The 19,031-nt window shown below is 41.2% G+C and overlaps 1 protein-coding gene across 4 annotated transcripts in view; it reads right to left on the bottom strand.

Annotated features, from left to right (window-relative positions):
• Positions 1-19,031, bottom strand: part of THSD7B (thrombospondin type 1 domain containing 7B) — a 316,304-nt gene that overhangs the window by 8,112 nt on the left and 289,161 nt on the right. For all 4 annotated transcript variants that reach the window (XM_017830217.1, XM_017830220.1, XM_017830218.1 and 1 more), the window contains 7 exons: positions 15,470-15,611; positions 13,968-14,083; positions 13,159-13,276; positions 6,639-6,784; positions 1,410-1,569; positions 896-1,069; positions 722-817 (listed from right to left, as the gene is read on the bottom strand). In XM_017830217.1, coding sequence (XP_017685706.1) covers positions 722-817; positions 896-1,069; positions 1,410-1,569; positions 6,639-6,784; positions 13,159-13,276; positions 13,968-14,083; positions 15,470-15,611 — 952 coding nt within the window. The remainder of the gene's footprint in view (positions 1-721; positions 818-895; positions 1,070-1,409; positions 1,570-6,638; positions 6,785-13,158; positions 13,277-13,967; positions 14,084-15,469; positions 15,612-19,031) is intronic.

Genomic DNA, 19,031 nt, shown 5'->3' with positions numbered 1-19,031 from the left:
CCTCACTCAGGGAAGCCTGTGCTTCTGTAGGAACAAAAATATGTTAATGAGTTCTTAAATACTTGGCAACCTTTGCACATAAGATTTTTGTTATTATCTTAACCAGCCATTATAAATAGAACAAGATAAAAACATCTGCATTTTCGTTTCTACTCTCTCCTCATTCACCCTGTGCATATTGAAAGAGACCCTGTGGATATGCAAGCCCTACTGCCTTTGTCAATCTCTCATAGAGCTTCAAAGTTCTGATGAATTTCCCTTTTCATCCTGCACAGGCAGTATTTGTAGGTCACAGTGATAGCAGGAACCTCACAGTTTGAGTGATTTGAGACTCCTGCATGTTGAAAGGAAGAAGAGGTACAGAAGGTGGGGTCTCTACCACATGTGCAATGTTCTCTTCTACTCTTCACAGGAAGGTTTCACTGACAGTTGTGCAAGTCAGCCCAGGTAGCCCTCTAGGATGTGTACACTTATTTCTTCTTGTGAGTAGCCCAACAGTAAGGATAACTAGCCCAAATACTCCCATGTAATATATGAGTGATGCTGATCTGACAGCAAGGCTGGTAAGCTCCCATCTGTCTTTGCTATACACAAATCTAAACTGAAATTCTGGAAGAGTGAGGAAGGATGTCCAACTCCCTCTGAGGAACAGATGCAGAAAAAGAACAGTCTGGATGGAGACATTTCATTCATAATCGTGTGAGGCAACTTGGGGAGATACCTGTGACATTCATTCCATCCGAGCGCTGACACCACACTGTGCGAACGTTGTCTTGCCAAAGGCTGGTTTTCCACAAGTAGTCATAACACTTCCCTCCTGCAATATCAACATCAGTTAGTCTTTACCTTGCAACTAATCCAGAATAAACTCTTGAAAGGGAGGAAGCCAAGCTACCTGAGCAAGGCCGAGTTTCCATTTCTTGCCCGGCGCAGTTCTCCTGGTTCTCCGGAGACTGAACGATGAGCGCCCGGGAGCGAGACTGGCGCCCCGTTGTCTCAAAGCTCCTGCCATTGATGCAGGTGAGCTCGCAGGAGCTCCACTCTGACCACTCTGTCAGGTGGCAGTCACCTGCACATTGAAAGAATAAATCACAGGTTTGCAAAAAGAATAAGCCTTGAAGGACAAGGACAGCCTAAGCATACAACCGCTTTAACAGTGAAATATCCCAGGTATGTCATCCAGTGGTATGCAATATTAGGATTTTCTGCTTCACGGGGAATCTCATTTTCTCAAAAAACAAAGGAAGTCTTTTTCAGGTGGTCTAGAAACAGCAGAGTGAGCATTTACCTGATCTGCTGAAGCACAAATTCTTACTACAACAGCTGACAGCACTCGGAGCTACAGGAGCATATCCACCTCAGACAGCTATCACAGGCAGGAATGCACCATGACTTCCCAAAGACTTTACCTGGGCAAGGCACAGAGCAGGGTAACTGCAGCACACTCTCTTTCGATGGCAGTTCACCACATAATGCATTTTCTACTGTTTTGGATGTAGCAGAAACAGATGCATCATGCACTACACACGTGAGGTTGCGGACTTGCAATCCATCTCCACACTGTCCACCCTATAAAATGATAAAAGGGAACAGAGGCACACATCACTGACATTAGCAGATGACAAAAGAAACACATTTGATTCCAACTAAAAAGTGTTCAAAGATCCAGAGTTGGCCTTTGAATGTCAATAGTATCCCCTGCAATAGTTATGCAAATCTCTGTACACATCTCTACAGAAGCTCAGAGGCAGGGGCAGAGCCAGACAGAAAAGTGCGGGAAATGTAACTCAAACTGGGGAAGAGGTGGGTACCATAAAGGATTAATACCATCTTTGGGGTCAGCCCCTCATGCCTTTTACTCAAGCTAGTGAATTTCCTGATTCTTAATTAATGCCCAGTTACATGAACACAAACATTTTCAGCTTCTCTAAAGAAGCCAAAAGCAGAACCTGCCCATAAGGAAGGAACATTTCCTCTACCCTCCTTTGATGATGCAGACTAAGAAGAGCACTTACATGGTTTAAACCCTGCAACAACAAAAATACTCCAGGACAGTTAACTGGGCTGCCAGGGTTATTGTGCATTAGGCTGGCTGTGTAATGTTCTAAAGAGAACAACCACTTCTGGAGCAGACATGAGATCCACAACTTGAGTCACACACTCCAGCAGAACATCAACCCAAGCCAGTCATCACCTGTCAGCACTAAACCCCATTTGAACAAGCAAAAGGAGGCTCCATCTGAGCCACTCCAGGCTCATCGAGCCCAGTTCTGAAATATTTAGTCATATACCAAACCACTTGCGGAAGATGACTTCCTTTACTGCAAAATCAATACTGTTTGACTAAAGCTATGGTCAAGGGCTGAGGATGCTGCAAGAGCTGAAGTGCTGAGGCTATTTCTAAAGGCTGGAATTGTTTCCTTCTTATCTGACAAAGAGAGCTCCAATGCTGTTGAGGTGGATGCCTTAAACCTGCGTGATGCCTTAAGAATGTGCACCTGAAGCCTTGAGGAAATGCCACTTTACAAAATTCAGTAAACAAAACTCAAGAAGAAGGAAGAAACATTGCTTTTATATAACCGAGGGATGTGCTCCTTTGGATTTCTTGGCAGTGGATTCTCTTTAAATAATGGACTTAATCTGCAGAACAGAATGGCTCCTACCGAGTGCATTCACCCAGCAGCAGATTCAATAGCAGGAATCTCAAGAATGGCTCTCCTGCACACACCTGGCTGCTTTTCACTCTCTCCATCCCTTCTGTTGCAGACCCGCAATGAAATGGAAATAGGAGCATAAGTAGCTGGATTTAGAGAAGTTGCTAATCAAAAGCATTTTAGAGATTAAAGCAGATTTACTACATGCAGCCAGATTCCAAGTTTTTAACACCATGTTTCACTTTAGTCAGGATGTAACTTACTGTTCTAAATTACTGTTTCACCACTGAAGCCTCTATTGTGGTCTGAGATTAATGGTGTGTGAATAACTCATGCAGCTGTCAATTGAGTTAAGAGTGCTTAGAAATGGCTAGTGGAAACAGAAGACGATGGAAGAAAATTCTTGGGGGAAATGGGCACTAATCAAACTGCAGCATTTCCAGTTCAAAGTGGCTCAAAGAGTGACTAAATGACTGGAGAGGACAAAAAAAGTTTTCAAAAATATTCTTCTTCTTCTTCTTCTATAAACAATATATATTTATGTACATATCAATATATAAATAGTAATAAGAATACTGAGATATAAATAGATCAAAACAATAATTTTTTCAGTAAAAGTCTCTCATAAAAGTACACATGCAACACTCTTCATTTTTATATCATGCAATACTGAAACTACATTCATATTTCAATATTTAGAATAAAAAATAAATATAAACTATGAACTCTCAAACAATCCCAAAGACCAAGGTTTTCTTTTTAACAGTGGCTTCCATTTGATTGCTTTCTTTCAAGACCTTAATTGAACACACTTAAAAGACAAAATGTGACCCTGTCACTTACAGTAGGAGATCCTTTTTGGTACATTTGGAAAGGTCTTAAGCAAAGCAGGAGCACTGCCTTAACTTCCTTATCGACTTCAAAATTATTCATGCCCCCAAAATTATACATCTGAAGTTCTAATTAATAGAGGATAATTAATAGTGGAGCCAGAGGAAGTTCACGGCAGCAATGGCACACTGAGGATGCAGGGAATAGCTGCTAATCAGAGAACTGCCAAGGAAACCATCACATATTCAAAACTCAGGAGAACAAATCTGTATTGTAAATGCTCTTTCTTGGAAGGTGTGATCCTCTGAGGTTTGCCTAGAACCGGGATTTGCCTCTTGAGTTATGATCTCTTTGCGGGAAATACATTAGAATTTGCTTTCCGGGGGGATTTCTGTCATTTGGCTGCAAAAATTTCTATGCTGACCCTACAGAGGATGCAGAACCCATCCTCGGTTCCCTAAATAAAGCCAGGACATACGTGCCCCCCACCATCACCTGCACGGAGCCTCCACCTCGTACTCTCCTTGAACCAACCACCACCGGCAAAGTAGGGAAAAGGTTTATACCAGGACTGTGTTTGACAGCCAGGTATCTCTGGAATTCAGCAACACACTAATGTAAGGCAGCATCTCCACAAACCTCCCACATCACCCACATATAACACACTGATAAGACAGGAGATAACAGCCCCAGTGAGATGCTTTGCCCAGATGTGCCTTTAAGAAAAGTTTTCCCTTTTTGTCTTTTGCTGGGGTTCATGTGTTCACAATTATTTTAGGTAAAGAGTTGATTGGGCAAATGCTTTCACAGGTTGATAAGCATTTAATCAGGTAAAAGTCTTCTCTAATGAGGGAACATTGCATGATCACATTTAAGGGAGTGCTTTTAAAACACATTAGAAAGGAAAGGTTTTTAGTCTCCTTAGGAATGTCAGCCAGCTGGTGTTTGATAATGCCTAAGCTACTTCACTTACATCCCTTTAATGGAAAAAATGATCAACAGTGTCAGCCACTGTTAAAATTGTTTTTTAAGCTAATCAGGGTAAACCATTTCAGCTCTAGGAGGATAATGACTAATGTCCTGTAACCCTTTAAGACTGGTTGTATTGACCAGTTCCCAAATTGTGCATCCCTCTGAACATAGCAGAAATGCCCCATGCCACCAGCAGGTGTGGCTGGGACATGTGTAATTACTTGGAGACCAGCGCACTGATTTCCATACTGTGACAATCAACACAGAACACATATAGCAGGCTCTATTCCTAAACATGCAGACACTTCTAATTATTCACATGAAATCAATTTAACATAAAACAGTCCTTCTACAACTAGGAAATGCAGTCTCAGTTATCTCATAATACAAGGAAAAAATATTTTGGCCTTATAATTAGTTGTCCCGTTTCTATTTATTACAGGAAGACACTTTCACACTATGCATTTTGGTCTTACCATAGGATGCACTTACCTTATTTCACAAAGCATCCTTGAAAACAGGACTTCTAAAAGCTTTCTTTAGAACGCAGGCTTAAGCTTCTTTTCCAGTAAAGCACAGGAATAAATCACCCAGTATTTATGAACTACATTTAATTCCTAAGCACCTCATTAAAGAGAGAGTGAACATGAATAGAATGGCTCCCCTCCAAAACAAAGTAAAGGGTAGAGAAGATACACAGTGGTAATTTAAGGAGAGAAGCAGACTCTATCTCACTGAATGTGGGGATGATATCTGGGTTAGGAGAGGCTGTGATTATTTGCTCTGAGCTGAAATTTAGCTGGGTTCTGGATGAGCTCACTTTTAATCTGCACAATGTGTTATTTATCTGGAGTGAGCCAGGGTGTTAATTCAGCTTCCCTACTAATTCTTTTATCAGCAATGTTAGCTCCTATGGCTGAAGGTCTGTTCCCTGATGTTTAACAGGATTTGCTTACATTAGCTATCAGATGATGCTATCATTTTGTTCTATTTATGTTATACATAAATAAATACTGAATGCAGCATATACAAAGACCATATTCACATCACTAGTTGCAATGAGTCGATTATAGAAAATACAAATATATTTCTGTTTCTCTGATCTTGGACTGTACAAAGACTGTCATGCTCCAGATTTCATGTGTGAAAACGTGGGAAAATTCTGGGTATCTATTGTGCCACTCACATATTCACTACATGTCTGTCTACCACACTTAGAAACCACATAGGTATTCAAGGCATTGGCAGTGTGGGAGGGGGCAGAGCAGAAAACACAAGGCATGTGTGTCTTTATGTGCATTATTGGCCTCAATCTCTTACATGGTATAATGTGGAGAAGCAGCCACAGATCTGGCACAGGTCCTGTCCCCTGGGACCGGACAGGGCACTTTTCCACTCAACCACACTTCTCTCACCTCCATTTCAGCAAAACCAGATTTAAGCAGCCTGATAAACCTCACTGTGAAAGATTCACCTCTGCTTAAACTGGGTTACCGACTAATATGTTTTAATATTGGAAATGTGATCTAGCAGATAAAGAGAGAAGAAAAAGCACAGAGGGGAAGAAAAAGTCAATTCAAGCTTGATGCAAGTCACTGACAGTGAAAAAATGATGGCTCCAGTGCTGTGCGGAGGTGCCAAGTGCAGGGACAGCACATCAGAACTGAATCCAGACATTTTTAGATCATTAAAAAGATAGCCAGGGTACAGAAAAAGTAGAAACCAGCCTCTCATAAAAGAACTTGCACTACTGTACCGGAGACCTGGTGGGGGAAGACCTTCTATATCGTACTTTTAAAAAAAGGAAATAAAAAAGATAAAAAGGCTAAGCTCTCTTGATATCTACTGCATCTATTTTCTTTTTAGAGTTGTTTTATATAATTAAATTATAGGTCATCATATCTATGCCCACTCAAACACATTCACTCCATAAATCCCTTTTAATAGTTCTATAAGCTTATGGTACTCAAACCCATATTGCTATCTATGAAGGGCTGCTGATGGCTGGAAGATGAGGTGCAGAGACTTACCACTCCTGAACTTCCCCTGCTTCCCTGTGGATCTTATCAGCACCTTCACCGCCCACAGAGACAGTGAACAATAGCCCCAACTGGGTTTTGTGGTCGACCCCAGGCACAGGGAGCCCCTGCAGCCCTCGGGGAGCACCAGGGAAAGCCGTACCTGGACTCTGCAGGGAGACCACGGCCCCAGGAGCCAGCTGTAGCAGGGCTTCACCGGGCAGCTCCTGTGCTGGGTGAGCTGCTCCGGGCAGGGCCGGCCCTCGCCCGCTGCCCGCAGGACCACGGAGCGCCCACGCACCATCTGGCCTGGGCGAGGGGAGAGCACACACACGGTGAAGGACAGACAGAGGGAGAGAGAGAGAGACAGGTTTTGTAATTTATCAGCATTGCCAGCTCATTTCCCACCACTAAAATCTGCTCAAAAAGCAATTAATTGGGAAGACTGGATAATATGGTTGCGATTGCTAAGTCTAAGTAATGCAGCCACTGATATTTTCAAGCACACTTTTTAAAACACGGTTTTGTATGTTTTCCAAATACAGCGTTTGTTTATGCAGCACATTTAAATACTTGACTAAATCCTGATTATTAAATATGACAAGAAAATAATTCCTATGGCAGCAGCATTTCTACCACCACGTATTCAATATGTTTCCAGAGATTTTTAACAAATGAAATTTTCTTTTTATGAACAATTATGTGGACCTAATTTGAAAACTGCAAACACTGTAGTGGCTATTACCATCCATAACCACTTCTACCATTTCCATTAAAATCCTATTTATTATTGGTGAAAACTTCTTCAGCCACTGAATGGAAAAAGCAATTATGTTACTACTTTTGAACTAATAAAACTGAATATATTCATTAAAGTTACAGCAATTCCATTTCCGTCTCCTTTGCTGTCCATTTATGTCCAGGAATGTTTTCACTCAAAATGTTTCAATTAGAATTCTGGCTCCAATTAAAAAGAAAAGTGGAAAAGAAAAAGCCCTTATGCAATAGAATGCAGAAGATTGTGCTGGACATAAAATTTCTGCCTTGTCTTTCAATATATGTGGATTTGAGTTAAAAACTAAAAGGTCTGGGCATTAAGGGCAGACACAGACAACAAGGCAGAAGCGAGTGGTAATTGCTAACCCAGAGAAAAGGAAGAGATAAGGTGTTGTGGTGGAGCTCTCCCATTGGGATCACAGCCCTTCAGCTGCTTTTGTGAGCAGAGGGGAGTGTAGGGGGAGCAAACACCCTGCAAAAGGCGAAGGCTGCAATATCCAGCCAGATCCTTCTCCCAGCTATTTATGCACATCCTTTTTAATTAAAAATATTGCAGGTGTAAGGCACATCTCTAATAACTGTCATTGGCACCACCTAAAGTGCAGAGTTTCCAAAACATTTTAGTAAATAAAAATGAAAAGCAGACAGACCTGATAAAGGTACTGATGGGATACCTTAGCAAGCTATCTTACCTTTACAATGCTATTCCCTTGCTCTGACCCATTGAATTCCATTTTTAAACCCATTTAAACCAATTTTAAGACTTCTTCCTTTTCCAATTCTAATTCCCTAGACCTGGGGAGTTTGTAACAGAAGTGATGATAAAAGCTCTTATCCACATGACTGTGCATTCAGCTGTCACGGAATCAGATACATTAGAAGGTGGAAAAAATTCTACCAGCTGAGAGGAAAGGAAAGAAACTCCTGCAGTTCACTGGGGAGTCAGAGCAAGGGAAGAGAAACATCCCAGCCTGCTGTTGATGAATCTCACAGCAAGCCTCCCTGGCCCAACAGGCCAAAATTAGCTGTTCCTTCCCCTCCAGCCAGACACCAAATTTGCCAAATTCTTCCTAATGCTGAATGCTGAGGACTGGTGAGCCATGGAAAAAAGGCTCTTTGGGAACAGTGGGCAGCCCATGGCTGCGGGGTTCTAGGGACACCCTGGGACATGCAGCTCCTCCGGCCAGGCAGCTTTGCAGCCCCGCCAGGCACCACCTTCCCACATAGAGCTATGGAAAAGGAGGCCTCCCAAGATTAAAAGATCCAATTTCCTTAGGAGGGACTTGAAAGCCTGAAGCATTCATCAAGCTGTTTTAATTAACAAAATAATTTCCTTTCGTACACTCTGTTTAACATGTTTCTAGCAAAATGTAAATGGGAAGATCATTCAATAGAGAACGCTATTTTCCTTTTAAGAGGAATTAACAGCCTTTCTGTATTTATTTCCATTTTGGTTTCCTGCAGTTGGTTAACCAAACTATTGAAACTTCACTACAGTCCCAATGGTCAGCTGGGGCTTGACTCATTTAGTCTATCACTTTCTTTTTACACTGTGAATAAATCACTGAAGAAAGACATTTCATTGAAACCTTTCTTTGCACAATGACTGCAGTGAGTTTCTTAAAGCTCTGATTTCTTTTTCCACTCCACAAACAGTATCTAGGTGCTCGATTGCCACTCAAGTATCAGAAAAACTCCCTGGTTTTTCTTTTTAAATACCTTATCTTTTGCTGCCTATGCAGAAGAGAATCTTACTGCATCTGAAATTAATTTTCTTCCCATACAAACTCTGCAAGTTGAAGCAATCTTAGTTGTGTCTTTAACTTCCCACTGAATTTTTCTTTAATTTCCCAATGTATTGGTCACATCTCTGATTCCTCTGCTCTGCAGTATTAAATGATACAAAAATTAAGACAGAAAGTGGGCTGAAAATTGAAAATTAGTATTTCTTCATTTGCTCGATTTTGAAAGAGGCTGGTCTTGTTGATGCTGGTCTCTTAAAATTCTGTTTTGTGTCCGCAGCCAGAATTTCATCTCAGATACATAGGATCATATTTTCAGATCAGGATAATGAGATTTTTTTACCCCCCCCCAAAATCTTGCCATTCCTTGCTTTTATCCACACAAAGTGATGTGTCATGGCTGAAACCAAGCTGATTAAAATTCCTGCTACAGTTCACCCCAGTCAAAATGACTAACATGTTGTAACCAGTTTGATGACTGTGGGCAGAGCACATAAAACACAGCTCTACCAAGAAACTCTGAGAACAGACTGGGGATCAAGTTACTTAAATAAGCCCTGGAAGTCAGGTTAGGTCCAGTCACAAGGTAATAAACAGGGCTTTTCATCCACTTCCCACTGCCAGTCCCTCCAGGAGGCACTGGAGCATCCACAGCTCAGGGAGAGCTCTTGGTGGCCCCTCTTCCAGCAGCATTTCCCACCGCTGTCAGATTAGACCCTGCCAAGTTTGAGTAGCAAGCAAGAAAGCATCACAAAAAGTTCTTCTTCAGAAGGCAACACCACAAATGTTTTACCAAACTGGTGATGAATCAGGGAAGAATATAACCACCAAATCTTTCAGCTGTGCACATCCTTGTTCCCCCTCGTTTCTGTCCCACAGGTCAGTCTGCTGTTGGGATGCACATCTCTGCAACCCGCTATGTCTCTTCTGGGCTCTGAGGACTGAGCAAGGCACAGCAACGTGCCTCAGAGTAACTCAGGTAAATCTCACAATTCATCTGATAAAGTCAGCTTTGCAACTGGAAAAGCACAGGTTTAGGGGGTTTTATAAATTCAGTCCTCCTGTTAGAGAACTTGGGAGAAACCATATGGGATTGGAAAACGTTTACATAGAAAAATTCAGCATCCTCATGTATTTATTTGCCTTAACAAAGGAAATTCAATTTGCTGGGGATTAGCTTTACCAAACATCCTTCCAAGTAACTTTGATTCAGGCCATGAAAGCCTCATCCATTAAGGCAGTACTATACATCTTTTCATAGCAGTACAGCAGCTGATATGAGGGACCCTTACATATAACCCAATGTCAGCCTAAAGCCCTAGCCAGCATCCTGAACAGATGCTGCCCAGAACTACAGCTGCAACAGGCAAATATCCATTACACATCTCCGTAGGCTCAGCACAGGCAGGAAGGAGAGATCTACTTTACTCATCATCATTTATAAAAATCAGTATATTCGCCTTTGGCTGCTGTGTACCAGAACTGTACTAGATGTCAGTGCCACATGCACAGCAGCACCACTTCATGTTTAAATGCACTACTCCACAAAATAAAACCTGCACAAGAAAAAGGGCCATCTATTAAAATATATCACAGCAAACTGTTACCGGAAGAGATGGACAGAATAAAAACGTTAGCAACAACGCTAGATTAAAAAAAACACATGAAAACGCAAATCCAGCAACATTAAATTTTGATCTGAATCATATTTAAATTATGTTTCTCTTTGAAGTCCTTGATGATGCTTCTGCAGGCCCTTCACACGCTCTCCAAGAAAAGACAGAAAAGCAACATATTGTTGTGAGTAGATCCAGTAATGGTGTGTTCAACTTGCTGTGAATTATTTCTGAATACCAAGCATCTAAGTCCTTTATTTCAGCTGTACCAAAGAGTGGGCAATTACTTACTGGCAAAGGGAAGCAGTATGAGTGTTTACTACAGCTAATTCCCACAGCTCATTTATTGTCATCCTTTGTTTTTTCCTGTCTAATTTGAGGCTTCATCCTATTCACATAAATGCCTGTGAGAAGCTCATGATGACTTCAAAGGTGTCGCTGTCCATGAACTTTTCGGTAGGAAACTCTCACTGTATTCATGTGTGAAGTACCATGTACAGATAAGTGCATAATTAATGTCTTCTCTGTTAATGTCATCATCAAGTAGTATTTATAACCAACTGGAACTCAGTGAGGAAGCTGAAATGATGGTGTTTGTGCTGCTCGAACCACACAAGGGCCATGGCCACAGGACTGGTGCCAAGGTCCGTCCACCATGGATGTTTGATATCAGGGTAGCTCCACACCTTAGGGCTGCTGCAGCAAAAGCCAAATCAGGACTGAGGATGCAGGAAAATAAACCATGTGCTGGAATAACTTGGATGCAAAGTACTTCTGTTTCACGGACGCTTTGGCATGAGTTTCAAAAGACTCTTGGGTCCCTGCAAAGCTATTCAAACGGCAGAGAAGGACGAGCAAAACTTGGCTTCTTTATGATACAGTTTTTAGGACAGTTTTCCCAACTGCTCAGCTGCCATAGGTTCACAAAACAGTATCTCCAGCTTTAAAATCCATGTAAAACTACAGGAATAGTACCTGTCTATAGCCTATACAAGACAGCTCTCTAGCCAGCAACATAACAGAGTCATGATCTTTGAAGACCAGGAGATGACCCGTAAACTGAGTTGAGCTTGGGCTTGACTGTGTGGTTCAAGCAGCCTTAGTGCAGTTTGGCACCTGCAGCCAGGACACCTGAGGACACTGGCTGGAAGGTCTGCTTTGGCAGGGAATGATGTTTCCAGCTTTCCTCTGATTTAGGACATGAAGTAACTCCTTGCATGCATTGGTAGCCAGCAGCTCTTTAACCAGTCTTTAGAATTGGCACAATCATTTCAGGATCAGGGACACAATACAAGACCTACCTTCACTCAAGCACATCCTTTTTCAAACTATGCAATATAAGAGCTCAGGATGAAAAAGCCTTCAGGTATTATATAGAGTTTTAGCTCCTTGAGTGTGTTAAAAATCATAAAAAAGTTACAACCTGCTTTTGCACTATACTTTGTTTAATTTAGCAAGTGATTGAACACTCAAAAAATTAATTTAAGTTTATTCAGCAACATGAGCATTAACACTCCAAAATGGATGTTGAAGAAAAAATAAAATTTGGAATTAATAGTACTCCCAGTGTGTTGTTGTTAAAACACTGTCCATGAATTATTCATTTCTGTTAAGAAAGCACTACTTCACAAATGGGCTAAAAGCTCAGCAAAGGAAGAACAGCACTAATCCTAATATTAAGCTTTTTCTGTAACACGCTTTGATCTCCAGAATCCATCTGAAGGAGTCACTTTATGGAAGTTAAGAGCTTTTTTCTTTTTGACCTTAAGTGAATTTGATTCAAATATACATTATGGCTCTTGAATCTTAAAGACCATTAGCTGTACATCTAATGCACATCAGAAGCCTGGGAAATAATGTCTCAAGCTTACTTTGAATAAAACCTTCAATGCATTTCCTCATGTCAATACTCAAAGGGTTTTTTACATCCTATAAGTTGAAAAAGGTCCTAATCCTTTCACTTTTTGTATGCTGGTGAGCATTACTGGCTACAGAAAATCTTGCTGAAGTTACTGGGGTCACACAAGTATTAAGGGACCTGTGGATACAGGATGGAGACAGAGGCATATATTAAATGATGACAAATAGTTTTTGTGTATTTTCTTCAATGGGATCCAATTATGTGACTAAAAGTTACTTCACCAGAGGGTTCCTGCTTATTTATTTATGTCTCAAGATTACTGTAACACTCCCCAGTTCTTTGGTAGCTTTACATACTCCCTGTCTTAGGGGTTAATGTTTGCTATGACTGAATTCTGAGAGTTTGAATTAATTAATAAATAATCCTCTAGGCATCTGACTACTTGCTTCCTAAGTTGCATTTTTCACTTTAGAGTACTTTGGAAATAGCCTGCTTTGTTCAAAACACCCAAGACCTCAGGACCCTGAGAGTGTCCAAGATCACCTCTAACAAATTCAGTGTGATTTGGGGCTATCCCTGAGCTCTGTACCCCTGCTCAAGGATTGTTGGAGCCCACCTGGGGTTGGGGGCACTTTTTGTGCTGCGTTGCTGAGATGTGGGGGGGGAGGAGGACAGGCAGGGACTCACCACCAGAGCCACATGTGTGGGAGCACTGGGACCAGGCCGACCATGGGGAGAGCTGGCAGTCCACCGCGCACCCCACCACACACCGGCTGCTCGTCTGCACGGGCTTCTCCAGGCGGAGCTGTGAGGTGACAAGGAAACACAGGCATCAGCTTCCCCAGGCCCCAGCCACCTCCTGCCACAGTCAAGCATCCAAACAAAAACCGGCAGCGACTCCAGCAGGATACCAGCATCGAGGACCTTTCCCAAGGGTGCAATGAGTGAAAGCAGTTTCAGTGTTGAAGCACTTTGCGTCTAAGCATCTCTGCTGATTTTGGCTGGGGTAGAGTTAATTTTCTTCCCAGTGGCTGGTGTGGGGCTGCATTTTGGATTTGTGCTGAATACAGTGATGATAATAGAGATATTTTTGTTATTGCTGAGCAGGGCTCACATGGAGCCAAGGCCTTTTCTGATTTTCATACTGTCATGCTGGGGCTGGGGGTGCAATGGGAGGTTGGGAGGAGATAAAGCCAGGACAGGTCACTCCAACTGACCAAAGGGATATTCCCTACCATATGATAACATGCTCAGTATATAAAGCTGGGGGAAAGAAGGAAGAAAGGGGGATGTTTGGAGTGATGCTGTTTGTCCTCCCAGGCAACCATAGTGATGGAGCCTTGCTGTCCTGGAGGAACACCTCCCTGCCCATGGGAAGCAGTGAATTAATTCTGTTTTTTACTTTGCTTAGGTGTGCAGTTTTTGCTTTTCCTATTAAACTGTCTTTATCTCAACACACAAGTTCTCCAGCTTGTACCCTTCCCAGCTCTCCTCACCCTCTGGCAGAGCTGCATGCTGACGGTGGCTCCATCACTGCGCTGGCAGCTCAGGAGTCGGCGCCGCTCCCCATGTCCACACGAGGCATTGGCACCCAGCTGGCACCCGCTCCAGCCTGCAGACACAAAGCAAAGGATGCACTGCTGCAGGTCACCTTTTCACTCAACACAGAATCACAAATCACAGAATGGTTTGGGTTGGACTGGACCTTAAAAATCATCTCGTTCCACCCCCCCTGCTGTGGGCAGAGACACCTTCCACCAGACCAGGTTTCTCAAAGCCCCGTCCAGCCTGGCTTTGAAGTCTTGAACAAGTGGCTTTACCTAAGGCAGCACTTCCCCAAGTCAGGGCATCCCAAACCAAAGAACAATCCTCACAAAAAGATGTTGTTCTTAAAACCAGGCAAGTCTCAGAGGAGATACCACTCACTTTGCACTCCGATATCGTATCCCCTTACGAAACTGGTACATCCGAGCGCACATGTTGAACGCTGATAAAGGGTATCAGTTCAATCCAGTTGGCACACTTACAAGACTGTATTGTCTGAAGCAAAATTTAACTCTGATAAAGCAGCTGGGGAAATTTCTGAAGGGGAACTCTGGTTTAACCTGTTTTTGTCTCAAGGTAAAGCAATCCATTACTTAAAACTAAACTCTAATACTCCTGAAATAAAAACAGTATTTCTAGCAGAAGAAAATTAATATCTTATTACATGTCTGAAATTATGCTGGTCAGAATACAACTAAACTGAAATAAGCTTTAAAACATCATTTAAAATAAACAAAAAGACCAGCACAAGCCACTAAAATTTCCATACACCACCAATACATAAGAAGGATGAGAAGAAAACCTATTACTTTGTGTCTTCTACCTCTGATAAACATGAACACATAAATGTTCTGCATTTCTGAAATGTGATGATAAAAAATACATTGTCCTGCTGCCTGTGTTTCTAGGGCTTTTATTACAAACAGGCTGAGTTTATATTCAGATATTTTATCTTGCTTTGTTCTCCCTTCCCACCAGCCCCCAAACTTCTCTTAATCTCTCCTCTCTACGTCTTTCTCATTTATTTGAGCTGGTCAAAACAAAAGGAATTTTTCCTGTTTTGTTTTTTTTTGTTAGTTTGTTTGCAGCAGATCCAATTGCTTCTAAGGTCCTAAATAATGCATTTTGCTCTGAATATCCTGTGCTCACCCATATGACCCATATTGCCTTCAAAGCAGAGACTTCTGTTGGTATTATTGGTTTAATCAATTCTGTTGATAACACACTGAAAATCTTATTTAATATGCTTTACTTCCAGGGTACCTGCAATGACAACTTAAATACAAAAATTGGGCATTTGTCCAGCAACCTGTAAAAATGTAGGTAAGTAATTAACATTATTGAAAGCAATGATGTCTACACGTAGCTCTTTAAAAGTCAAGGCTTTGACCAATGCCACAAGTAAATATAACTAAAAACACAAAGTAAGGGTATATTTGAAAGTTGCACCTACCTGTAAGGTTGTACTGATATTGGAAGCAATTTTGGTTAAGAATACATGGCTTCATTTGTGAATCTTCAGGGCAGGGCTTTGAACTGACAGAAGACCTCAGCACTTGTCGAGTTCGGGTTTGCATAATGTTGGGATCACACACCTGCATGCAAAAGGGATGGACAGTACAGAGACCCCAGTAAATCATACAGACACCAACAGCCCAGGGTTGTTACATGCAGCTCCACAGCCACATCGAGGTATGACACAATCCCACTCCTGTTCCAACAACACTTAAAAGCATATGAAGGGAAAGAAATGCAGTTTAATGTTAGGAACCCAATATTACTAAAAGTCATATTTTATCAACCCCAATTTGGCTATTTTAGGCACTCTTATACTACTTATTTCCATGGTTTTTGTATCCTTTGTTTCCATGTTTTTAGGATCGTTGGGGACAATAGGATAAAGACTGTGCCATTTTGCTGTGCCCTGCTTTGCACCTCTTTCCAAGACTTCTAGTAAAATGACATAGTACTGAATATTGGGATAGGATTTCTGGCACAATTAACGCATTTTTAAGTAATAACTGATGTTACAGCAAAACTTTCATTTCCAGGAAGGAGATTTGTAACTGCATATCAGTTATGATTCTGACAACAAGACTTTTCAAAGTATGTGATACCAATACTGATGTCCGACTCCCTACAAACCAGGATTTGCTTGTTTATATTTTCATGGGAATATGAACGTAATGAGGCAGGTTTCCATTCATGTTTGTGCATCACACACATGAAAACTGTTGGGTTTTAGCAGCCCTCAAACCTCACTCTCTTAGTATGGCATGGGGCTGTTTATAGTACAGCATGAATGGGTGCATGGACATGGTCCCAGGAAATCTAACGGAAATAAATCCCTATTAAAGGTATTCATAGCCATTTATTGGACAAGATGACCTATTTAATTCCTAACAGTTTCTCATTTGGCTTGTTCAGGAACAGCAGGGAAAAAACCCCAAACAATGCATTTAGAAATACATTGTCATAAATGCTTGGGGATTTACAACATGATTTTTCTATAGAGTACTTTAATTACAAAAAAATAACTAACAGCTTAAAACCATGGGCTTATTATCATGCAACAAACTGCCTGCAAACACTGAACCCTGCACTGGTGAAAGTGTGGATAATTCCCGTATTGTGAATATTAAAGGGAAATGTAATGGCCTTGCAGCAGAAATTAATTCTCAGATTGCTGTAAACCTGGATTAGTTGCACAGATCACAGCATCACTGAACAGAAGAAATATCAGGAAAAATAGGAAAAAAGTTTGGTTCAGTCTTAAAATACATTGCCAGGGCCTATTTTCCTTATGCTTACATTATGTGATAGAAATTCTATTATATTCTTGTTGTCAAATCATTTTAAATTGGTAATCTCATTTGAATACCCATGGTCAGCTAAAATACCCGATTGTTTCTAATTATCTGGAAATTAAACATATGCTAAGTGTTTACCAATAGTTTACTGCCTTTTTCTCAACTAATCTGATTGTTCATCCTCACAACTAACACTAATAACTTAAATGATTTGCCAATAAACCAAAATGAGTAAGAAAAAAATCAAAGCGGGTATCTCAGTGGCTACTCCTAATTAATGTTTCTCTGAATTATGCTACCAAAGGGAAAAAGAAAAATCAATGGATGCTGTGATAGAAGTTGCCTGTGCCAACTCAGAAATACCTGCTTTTGCTCCCTTCAAAATGAGAACCTGCAGACAGAAAATATGCATCATTTGTAGATAAGAAAACTCTTTTAATAAAATAGTACTTTTCCCCTGTGTAGCATGCCCCCTGTTGTGCTCGATTACAGGGCATTGATGCAGCCCAGAGCTGTCATAGAGCCCCCCACATTTCCTGGCTGGCAGGACTGTTTTCCCTCTCAGATATCCTCCTGGTGGGCAGCAGATCAGTCTGCAGGTCAAAATCTATCTGGTGTTTGCCAGGATCCAAACAAACAACTGGTTTATTGCCGCTCTGAAGCCTGAATTCTCACTGCACTGATGAGCCACAGTGTTCAGAAGCCAGAGCTGATGTGATAAGCTCCTCACTTTTACCAGTTTGGAATAATAAGGAATCTCTGTAGGAAAAGCGTTCATTTAATCAAGCTGAGTACACAGGAAACATGCAAAAATTCAAAGTCGGCAAACTGTAACTAATATCCTGTAATATTATTTGTCGAATTTCTCTTAATGTCAATTGAGAAGTCAAATTAGTTTTATAATTGATTTTCTGGCCTTACTCTTTCAAGTCAACTATGTAAAAAATTGAGCCAAATACACATGGAACTGAGTAAGCAGCAGGAAGGAATGACTTGCAAAAAAAAAAAAAAAGATGAAAGCTGGGATTTTTCAAAGGAGCAAGGGAGGAAGCTGAATATCCAGCTACCCTGGAATCTCAATGGGCTTGCACAACTCCTGCAGGACCCCTCCAGAAACCCAGGCTGGAAAAAAATTAAGTGTTTACAACATGGCAAAGGTTGAGAAATGGCTTGGCAGACTCAGAGTCATTAGGGGATGTGAACAGTGAAAGTTAAAGAAGAGGGATTGATTCCAGAGGGGAGATGCTGAGGGTATTAACAAGCAATAATGAAGGGATGTGTGTAATCCGCACAGCAGGAGGAAGATATTATGTCACCATTGTCACCACTGCCATCACTACCAAGGGTGCATGTCTAGTCCTGAATTTGGATCTTACCAGGTTCTGAGAGCAAAACCAAACACCATCAGTGGCAATTTACATGTTTAGGAGGTAGGATGGGAATGGTAGGCAGTAATTTATAGAAAAGGCAGCAAATGAAAGAAATATTCCTTGAGTACTTAAAGTAAGAAATTATCACAGAATTAATTAAGATTTGGGCAAAAAAACAAAAGGTGTTGATTCTGAATATTCTCACAAATGAAGAAAATGGCAGAACACATCTGACTATTCAAATAATCTTCCATACAAAATAGTGAAGGTGCCATTCAGATACACGGATCAAGACTTGATCTGCCCTAGGAATCCAAGATTCTAATTGAATGCATATATGAACCTACGATTTTGGGGTTTTTTAAAATAAATAAAACCCACTGTGATTCAACAATGCTTTACTGAGTATCTTCATTTACAACTCCTCTCTTCCCACTGAGTGGATGCTATACTTCCAAAGACATTATTTTACTTCCTACTGCTCTATTAGCAACTACTGCTTTCACTGATGACAGATGAAGCTTTTTTAATTATATTTTACATTAAGTCAGCCATTGCCTCCCGTGCAACTGGTTTGTGCTCAGCATTAGCCAATATTTCTACAGTTGAAGCACAAGGAAAGAGGAAAACGGGCAGGAAATAACACCACTTAGACTAGAAATAAAGAGTTATAGATCAAAGGAAGACAAAGAATATGAGTACTAACAGGCCATAAATATAGGAGAGGAAACAAGTACTATGAAATAAAGGTAGCTGTGACACACAGAGGTAGAAGGCCAGAGGCCTGGAGAACTCCATGCTCCTTCAGGGTTAAGTGCCAGATCAGTTTGCCTGT

This window comes from Lepidothrix coronata, unplaced genomic scaffold (assembly GCF_001604755.1).
Source record: "Lepidothrix coronata isolate B3197 unplaced genomic scaffold, Lepidothrix_coronata-1.0 Scaffold175, whole genome shotgun sequence".
Lineage (NCBI taxonomy): Eukaryota > Metazoa > Chordata > Aves > Passeriformes > Pipridae > Lepidothrix > Lepidothrix coronata.
The sequence above is the reverse complement of the archived record's forward strand: the minus strand, read 5'-3'. Positions and strand labels throughout refer to the sequence as shown.